Here is a 10,305-nt window from a genome sequence, read left to right as displayed (position 1 = left end):
CGTGCTCCGCTATGGGTAAAAGTCTTTATAATTGCCCACATCATACTACTATGGAACAAGACAACAAATTAACTATAAATACTACCCCAAAGGCTCATCTAGTCATATGCCATCCGGATAACTCTGGGGTGTCGTATTAGCAAATACTTCACACCACTTTATGAGCAATTTTGCCTCTACGTGATTATTGTATATAATTTATATTTATAAGCATGAACCAATCACAAAAGCCAATCGAAATAGAGTTATTAAGAGTACTGCAAACTTTCTACATGTTATGCAAAACATGAACAAAATCAAAGGACACAAAAATACATGAGCATTACATCAAACATTATATTTATAACTTTATAGGTGATAACGTATTTAGTACATGATTATTTTAAAAAATATACTATATATATATATATATATATATGACATGTTCTATGTTGTAAAATTTGCAACATGAGGAAATTTATTATCATTTTTCTGCTTTTGAGTATAAATATGGGATACAATCCAAGAGTATCATTGATTAAGAAAGAGACATCATAGGAGGATAAGAAAAAGCTCATATCTAATATCATATATAAGTTCATTCCTTAAAAAAAAAACAATGTCGGACACCTAATTATATTTTGTTTATTTTTTTAAAAAGATAAATAATGAAAGCAAGATTTGATCTCAAACCTTATAATAAACCATCATGATCGATCCAAAATAAAAACATAGTCGGTGTACATTAATAAAGAAATAATTCCTTTGGGACGCATGTTCGGTTGGTGCGTTGTCATCTCTCTATAGTATGTGTGTCTCCGATATATTACTTAATCCAAGTTGATGCTGCCACGGCATGTGGTCTATAGGCTTCAAAGGAAGAACCACGAGGCTCAGATGTAGCACCAAAGTTGTCTCTTTCTATGCCTTATTGCATAGATAAACTTATAGTGATAGAAATCTCTACGTGTAGTCCTCGAATCTTCTTGAGAGAGAAATTTTGACATGTAATAAACTTAAGTAGCTTGGTTCTATTTGCATATGTAGCATACCACAGTTTAAGTGATTATTAAACATGATAACTTATATAGTTACCTGAGGTCAATCATTTATACAATAATACATTACAAAGGACATTAATAAATAGAATTAAGAAGCATTTATAAGTTTTGGAATTGGGCAAATTTTAGTTTTTCTACCTATACCTCTAAATTTGGTATGACATTAGTACGAAGCATGAACATTAAACATACTTGACTTGCTTTAAATTAGTTAAACCCATCTTAGGAAATGTCTGTCAATAAAATGCCATGAACTTTTTTATGAGATCTGTTAATTAAAATTTACTGATTATGATTAAAATTTAAATCTTAATTCATTTGAAAATATCCCACTAAATAATTTCCAAAATCACATTGTAAATTCTAAAATGTATATATATCATGCATCATAATTGTTTCGAAAATCTACAATTATATAACTTCCGAAATTCATAAAGGACTTTGGTACTTTTATAACTTACACACATCTAAACTTTTTAAAATGTCCATTAAAAATTTTCGAAAATATACCGTTAAATAATTAAAAAAAATATTCATTTAAAATATTTATCAATTAAAATATAAATCAAATTCATAAATACCGTTGTCTTTCCCCAATCTTCATCATCATCATCAAATCAATCTTTGTGGTCATAGATAATTTTCTTATTAAGATACACCTATTAGGAAATAAATTCTTTTCCTATGATCAAATTTTAAGTATGTGATTTTAAATTTATGAATATAAAATAAAAAATCTCGTTATTACTTATATTCTGTGATTTCGTACACTATATTTTTATAAGAGTAATGTACTCTTGCCGGCACTTTACCCACTCTTCTTTGCATTTATAATACTTCCCATGGACATACATTTTTGCCAAAAATAAAACATGGGGAAAATACCACGCATTCATGCAGCATTATGTTTCTTCTTCCCTCTCTATCCACCCCAAAAGTTACCAGTATTTTAAATGGACAAGATGTCTCATGCTTGGGACCCACTTCACAGATAGTGATACTTTAGATGTGGGTTGGATTCGTAGATGTCACATTTCGTGACACAGGACAGGAAGAGATGGGTGGGTAGGCGTGGCAGGTGGCTGTCTAACTGTAGAATAATTAGCGGGGGACCCTGGTATATTGTTCGACCGGAACTATTAGAAACGACCACAGTTGGGAGCACCAGCCACGCCACAGAACGATCTCAACCGTTCATTGGAGCCATCGCCTCTGACACACGATTTATTTGCGGGCAAAGCAGACCGGCAAAGTTTCCATCGTATGTATCACCCAAGACGTACATAAAGGCAAGAGGACAAACCGGAGGGGAGAAACCCGTCCACCTCGCCACCGCCACCGCGACCGCTGGCCTTCAACTTCTCCGATTGGTGATCGCTCGATTGCGTCGGGGAGGTATTTACCCTCGCTGCTCTTTTGTTCGTTATTTGATTTATTTTTCCCCTTTTTTAGTTCTAATTTCTTTGATTTTTCTGTCCCCTTTCTTCTGATCGTTCTTGTCGCTTGTGGATTTCCCGATCAATCAGATGGAGATCACCTCGGAGTCGATCACCTCTACATGCAGTCACTGGTTTGTCTTCTTTCTGCGATGATCCTATTGCGATCGATTGGGAATTCTATATGAAATCTTAGGATTGGTTGTCGCTTTTTGATCCTTCTTGTATTTCCTGTTTCTTTCGGATCACCGGTTATAGCCTGGTAGTATTCTGCGTAAAAGGAAGATTTTTTGTTTCTTTATCCTTTTCTTCTGTTCTTTTGTCTCGTGCTCCTTTTTTTTATGATGATGATGATAATGACTCTTGGTTTTTCTGCCTAAAGTGTATTCGATAATGTACGAAAGCACGCTGGACCAGTTTGATACTTTCCTTAGGTTTACCTGATCCCTTGATATTGCATCGCAAGCAATTGATCATGTGAAAACCATTAGGGGATTTGGAGATAATTGCAGTTGTAGAAATTATTGTTTTTTATGTTAATAAAATGAATTTTTTCAGATGCTTCTGGCAAATTGAGGTTGACAATTGTTTCTATATAGGTGATGGATCTAAAACAAATGATACTGGAGCTTCGGTTCTAGCTAATTTTTTTAATTTCTACATTTAGCAAGCAAATGTAGTTGCTATTAATTTAATTAGACTTGCTACTTATTGTGTAAGTGTGATATAGACATACCCATTCCCTTTTTGTCCAAACTAAAATGATTTGGGAGTTGAGATTTATTACATGTACAAGCCCTACTCTAGTCATTACAGTTTAAAAGGATTGAGCTTGTTTTGAGCATCCACAATTTTCCATAAATTACTGGATTTAACTTTGGCCATAATGGTTTTCAAAGTAGCATGATGGTCAAGAGTGTTCCTTATCATTGGCAAAGAAGATGATGATCACTTAGATTGATGTTCTTTTCTCCACTAGGTTTTATGTTCCATGGTGTGGGTATGTTGGTAAGGTGTCGGCATGATCTGTCTAGATTGACACAAGTGACATGGGGTTAGTGGAAATTGACACGTGTTTTGACCCAATACAATACGTTGTCAACATTCTCTCTACATGTCATGTTCTAGATGTTGTGCTGGTATAAACTGGCACTTCCATCCATGACATATAGTCTCTTCATCAATTTGCATGACAGTATTCGTATGTTTTCTGTATAATGACTTTATAGTAGGTTCTCTTCCCTCCAGCTTTCTTATTTCGTCCTCTTGGTCATCTTTCTAAGCTTGACACTCATAACATTATCAATTAAGCCTCTTATTATCAAATCCAACAAGAGCCTTATGGATGGCACCTCCCAGAGAGTATTTTTCATTTTCCTAATAAATTGTTTTTATAGGCATCTGAGTGTTCCTTCAAGGGTTGACACTCATTACATGATTGTTTAAGTCTCTTATTGCCAAATCCATGAGAGACTTGTATTTTGGAAATGCAACTGATTGGTGCTGTTGTTGGCTAATCGTAGTCAATTGGTCCTTTTTTCTTCCCAATGTACTTGGTGTTCACTTTTTTTCTACCTGTTATTGCCCTTCTTTGTAGAAAGATAATAAATTATTAGCAGAGATGGTGTGCTAAGCAACTGATTTCTCTGTAAAGTTAAGATCAAGGAGGTAAAGTAAATATCTAAAAGTCGTTGGAACTGTAGACTTGAGTCTTAATATTGTTTCTCCTGGAATATAGCAGTGAAAAAATTTGAAGTTTATAAATAAAGTCTGTTACAATATTTCCTTAGTATTCAAAGATGTTTAAAAATGCGTTGATAGTTTTTCTTGTGAATTTTATTTGCTTCTTCTGATGGTCTTTTATTCATTTTATTCCATCAGTAATTATGGTAAGTTTTATGAAATAACCATCTTCTTGGAAAGAACATTATGAACCCATCATCAGCATACTTAATATGTTTATCAAGAAAGAGATTGTTTACTATATTTAATGGTCCAGATGTAAGAAATAAAATATAACACAGATGAAACTAGCAATTGCAAGAATGTCATCCAATCTGTTCATCATGATATGATTAATTATGCATTGCATAGTATCTACGTTTGACCTGTCCACCACTTGCACGTATCTAATAGTACCCCTTAACGATTGCAAGTATTTTTGATGTTTTTTAACTTTCTAAATTTAAAACTGAGTGTTTGATCACGCATCCTGATAGTATCGTTATTATGGATAAAATATATGTATAGCTGTATGGGTTGAGAGTTACTTGAATGATCATTTATTTGCATATGTACGATGAGCAAACTTATGCTCTAAATATTTAACTAATAAATTGAAACTTATATTGGTGGGATTATACTGTGTCACAACTTTTATGACGCTGACTGGATGCACTTGTCATTCGTGGTGGGTGCTATGTAATAACTATAAATATTTGAAATTTGGTAGATTGTGAGACAGTATTTGATTTCATATGCTTGTCAATATAGGAATGCGTTTAAATATCATATGCGTTTAAATATCATGGTCTACGTTGATGCCAAGTAAGGGTTTATTTGCCAATTTAATTAACCCAAGCTGTTACCTTCATGGCATTGCACAACACTTGCTGTACCACAAGTATTTGTAATCAATATTTGGGGTCATGTACCATCATTGGAATGTAATTATGACTAGTATTAGTACTTTATCAGTGCAGTACATGCTTACTGACAAGGGTCACAATGGTAGGCATGAAGATTTTGATAAATCTGATTGTCTTTTACTTCACGATTTGCAGAAGTTTCATGTTTATTGCTGTTCATTACTTATCTTTAAGTAGATGTCTCATATATCATTCTAGAACTATAGCAAAAGAAAAAAAAAATCTAGAAAAGACAGCTGCAGAATTTGATTATCTATGACTAGCTTCAATGACCAATCCTTTAGCTAAAATTGTAAGGAAGGTCTCTCTTATCCTTTTTATTTCATTGATGTTGGTTAATTAAATAGTTTAATGTATTTATATGCTTAACTGCTTCTCTTAATGATTCTCTTATGCATGTAGTCAAAGAGACATTCCAACATCAAATATTGACTTACATTATGCACATTGTTCTCGCAATCTTCAAAAATGTGCAATTTGTGGGGATATGATTCCGAGAAAACATGCTGATGACCATTACAATGAAAGTCATGCTCCGGTATGTGTCGATCTCATGGTACATTTTTGTGCTTTACAATTGTCATTATTGATGGAGTTCTAGACAATTCATTTTCTTTTTTATTTCAAAGGTTTTAGAATATTCAGAGTATCCAAGTCCATTCTATCAATTAATGAATACAAAGAAGACTTTCAAATTCGAACGTGAAAGAATGACTAATGTACTTTAAGCAGAAGATGTTTTAGAAAAATTTGAAAGAAGAAATAGTTCTGTAAAAGAATTGCTAATGGATTTGTCTTGAATATATATTTAATCAAAAATAACTGGAAAAATATTTATCTGTTTATATTATATATTTCTTTTCAATTGAAAGAGCTCAAAATGCTGATTACATCTCATTTATCAGTTCTATCATCACAAGACTTGGGAGATAGATTGGATGGATCACCAAAAAGAGCAAAATAAGTTTCATGAATTTAGCCTCTTTGGCTAGTATCAATAATATTGTTGCTCTCTCTATGACCAATAAAGGGTAGACACTAACTTGGCATGATACAGACATGCTGACATGACAAATTCTACAGAAGTCAGACATGATATGACATGGACAAGACAGTTATATGACTATATTTTCTATGTATTACAAAAATTTTATACTTTATACAATATATGTGATCTATGATGAATAACAACTATAACAACAAATCATAATTTCCCAAATATTTAGAGCCAATTACGTTGATTATTTCCCATTATTGAGCTCTGTGTAGGGCAATATTTCAATTAAATCAATAATAGTCAAATCACTTATCTTCCTCATGCGCCACTAATCCTAATCTATTCATCTCATCTAATATTTTGGTGCTGGTGAATTTGTGTGAACAGTTGGATTGTTCACTATGCAGTGAGAAAGTGGAACGCGAACTTTGGTCTCTACATAAAGGTGAAAGATGTCCCCAGAGGATTATCACATGTGAATATTGTGAATTCCCACTGCCTGCAGTTGATCTCCTCAAACATCAGGTAATGTATTGGAACCTACAGCAATAAATGTCAGAATCATTTATATCCATGAGATAACATAGTATTATTGGTCTGCAAATTCAGGAAATATGTGGTAATCGAACAGAGTATTGTGACATATGTCACAAATATGTTCGCTTGCATGAAAGAATATACCACGATATCCAATTTCATGGCAACTCAGCTGGTACTGCAGAACCTTCCAGGTAGACTTTGAAAAACCAGTTCTTTCTATATTTTCATTTTGGTTTTTATTTTTTATGTGGTTATATAGATTGTATTATTCTTTTCTAATATGTAGATTTGGTAGATTTCTTGAAACTTTTGAATTTGATAATGCTTTCGGTTTAGTATGTTTTGAGCTTTTCTTGAATTTAAAGAATATCTATATAATTAGAGGATACATGTAAAACTATGAAAATTAATTTAAAGGAAGCTAAAAGGCTAATCAATGCTTTGGCCTATTAAAAAGTTGTCTAAATAGCAACCCAATAAAGCTAGCCATGGATGATTGTACTCTAACTTCCTTTAATGGAGAGCTGAAGTGGATGAGCTCACTTGCAGCAGGGTGGTAGTTACAATGATGAGATAGTTATTAGCTAACATGATGATTTCTCTACTTGCTTAAGTTAATCCTCGGTGTTCAGAAAAGAAAAAGATTAGGGAGAGCCATTTCTGTTGATCAAATCGTGGATTAAACAAATAATTCATCTCTATATGACAATAAGAACACATTTCTAGGTACAGATCTAGGATTCTATTGTATTAAAAAAGAGCACGTTGTATGAATCAATGTTTTTAATTTTGTATTGTACCGCCCGATATGGACAGTACGTATCAGTCTGCCAGCCTATCAGCACGTGGATCACCTGCTACCGGTACGATTCTTCTTTTTGGATCTTAGAGTCGGGATGCATACCCCAACATTTCGATCCTAAGAGAGGAGCAGGAGCATGAGAGAGAGAGAGAGAGAGAGAGAGAGAGAGAGAGAGGGGGTGGGGAGGGATGGGGTTGTGCGTCTCGAGGCCGGACAAGTGCGTGGGAGGGCGGCGGAGGAGGGCAACCAAGCGGCGGGCATCAACACGAAAGGTGATGGGAGGAGCACGAGAGAGAGAGAGAGAGAGAGAGAGAGAGGAAAGGAGAAAGCAATGGGGAGGGATGGGGTTGTGTGTCTCGAGGTCGGATAGGTGCGTGGGAGGACGACGGAGCTCGTCGGGAGGGATGCGATAGCGGCAGAGGAGGGCGACCAAGCGGCCGACGTCGACGCGGAAGGTGATGGAGAGGATCGAGGAGGCCCAAGGGTTGGATGGGGTCGATCCCATGTCTTATAGTAGCTTGGGGGTCACGGGTCCTGACTGACCGCGTCAAGTCAACTAACCCCCATCCGATGGTTGCTGTGGTTGAACCAACCTACATCTGCTCGTTAGAATTTTGGCATACCACTTGGTACACTGGTACTCGGTACGGTACGAGATTAAAAACCTTGGTACGAATCATGATGGAATTAAAATAAATTGAATTGCAAAATATTGATAGTAAAAAGTATAGGAGATAGGCAATAACTTATCTATTCCTTTTTCTAAATGTTGCCCCCTTCATATCTTCCATGAACAAGAACAAACATTTTTTAATTATCTAGACTGTCCATCTAACAAAAAATCTTGGCCAAATAAACCAACATGTTGTTGATAAAATACAATGACAACCTTTTAGTGACTCCATGGGCATAAAAATTGTTGAAAAATTATTGTTTTGTGCATTTAATATAACCAATTTGGGTATTTTCTCAAGTGAACTTGAAAATTTTAAATTATGCTAATTAATTTTTTTACAAGCATAAATCTGACATGACAGATTTCAAGTAAAGCTAGTTAAATATAAAAAACTACTTGGTTGAATGCATCAAACAATTGCCAAGTTCTTGATTCATGAATTAACATTTATTTATTGTATGATACAAACCAACTTTGGCCATCTTTGTTATTTTGATCCAGCCAATGGGATAACTAACACATTAACATAGAGTTTGAACCACTAGTCAAAAATACATAGGCCTAAGTTTATGGTAGTATACCCATTAAGCTCTAATGAGTTAATTTTAGTTTTCTACCTACTTCCAATGTGGGACTAAATCTAGGTATTACAATCTTCTCACTTGAGGGCTTAGTGTTCTTGTCAAGGATCAATATAACCCAAATTAAATCCTACCATAGTGCATTTGAAACTAACCTAGTAGTGGGTGGCTCTACGCTGTGATATGTCTCTAGTCTCATCCATGGATAATTTTTTGCTACTTTGTGCTCTTCACCATATCTAATACTAGATCAGCTGAACTACCTAATAGTTCAAAATGCTTAAATCTTAGTTGGAGAGCACACGCATCTTATCCTTATGAGCCGATTTAAGCCTTTTACCCACTTTAAATAAGTGACTAAACCTAGGTTATCACAATCTCACACAGATCTGTCTTGTTTTAATCTTTTGTGAACACTTGATTGAATATTGTGTGAAGTAAATCATTTAACCCTCTTGGTCAAGATCAAAATGGACCACAACTTTTCTTTTTTGTTTCCTTTCTTTACAATCACAATTTTGTAGTATCAAATTCCAATTCTCGTAAAAAAATTACTGTTGGGGGTTTGGATTTCTACTAGCTGGAGTCAGTTTCAGATAGCATAAGAACCTACCTGTGATGGAAGCAATTAAACAAGAATCTAGATTCACAAAATTATCGAATCCTCAGAGTGGATGTTTTCTACCATGTAATATTTTTAGTTTCGAAAAAACCATCATGCTGTCAGGAATGCTGTTTTTTTTCCCCCAATGGATCGGTAACAAGTTTAAGAGTACTGGAAATGCTTGGCTTGTGAAGTGTTGTGATCTTTACACATGCTGTAGATCCTGTCCAGAGATGGTTATCATTTCTAAGCAGTTACTCTTAGTTGTCTGTGTTTAAATGTCTTATCTTCTTGCTTAAATCTATCGTCTTTTGTGACTTACTGGGATTTTTCTATAAAACTTGAAGGGATGTGGGAACTGCTGAGAGGGAAAGGGCTCAGAGAAGGCCGGCACGGGCACAACGCTCATCGCATAGGCAGATATTACTAACAGTTGCAGTAACAGGGGCAGTTGTTGCGATTGGATCATTCTTTTTACAAAAAAGAGTAGATGGTCGGCAATAGTTGTGATCTGGAGATACCGGCTCCGGGGGAGCTGCACTTGGTTTGTTCATGTGCATGTAACAGTTGAAAATATATGTTAACACATACTGTGTGGTACTCGTGAAACAAAACATGATTGTTGATTATAAACTTTTCTAAGCTATTACTGGTATTGAGCTTTTCTTATATTTTTTACACCATAAAAAATTAATGCATGAAAGCTTCACGATAAAGGTATAAAAATAGGCGTATAAATTTCTTGGAATTTTTTTTTGGATATGAGAAAAACATAAAACGTATGTATTTCTAAATCTTAAAAAAGCACCTATTTTCATTTAATCTTTTTTTTATGATAAAAAAATAAAGTTTCTTGTTTATTGTTGTTGTGTGACTTTTGCACAATGTTTTATAAAAAAAAATTATGCAAAAAAAAGTGGGACATTTATTTTTCTTTTTCGGGAGCATTGAACATTATTTTCCTTTTTTAGTTCAGGACCA

The 10,305-nt window shown here is 34.5% G+C and overlaps 1 protein-coding gene across 1 annotated transcript; it reads left to right on the top strand.

The window, feature by feature from the left end:
* The first annotated feature begins 2,282 nt into the window (after positions 1-2,282).
* Positions 2,283-9,993, top strand: LOC135676600 (uncharacterized). The gene is made up of 6 exons (XM_065187957.1): positions 2,283-2,435; positions 2,567-2,610; positions 5,527-5,662; positions 6,509-6,646; positions 6,731-6,852; positions 9,672-9,993. Exons 2-6 carry the CDS (start codon positions 2,567-2,569, stop codon positions 9,826-9,828), a joined length of 597 nt encoding a protein of 198 aa, XP_065044029.1. The 5' UTR covers positions 2,283-2,435; the 3' UTR covers positions 9,829-9,993.
* The last annotated feature ends 312 nt before the right edge of the window (positions 9,994-10,305 follow it).

Source organism: Musa acuminata, chromosome BXJ1-6, assembly GCF_036884655.1.
Source record: "Musa acuminata AAA Group cultivar baxijiao chromosome BXJ1-6, Cavendish_Baxijiao_AAA, whole genome shotgun sequence".
In the NCBI taxonomy this organism is placed as follows: Eukaryota; Viridiplantae; Streptophyta; class Magnoliopsida; order Zingiberales; family Musaceae; genus Musa; species Musa acuminata.
This window is presented reverse-complemented; position numbering and strand designations above follow the sequence as displayed.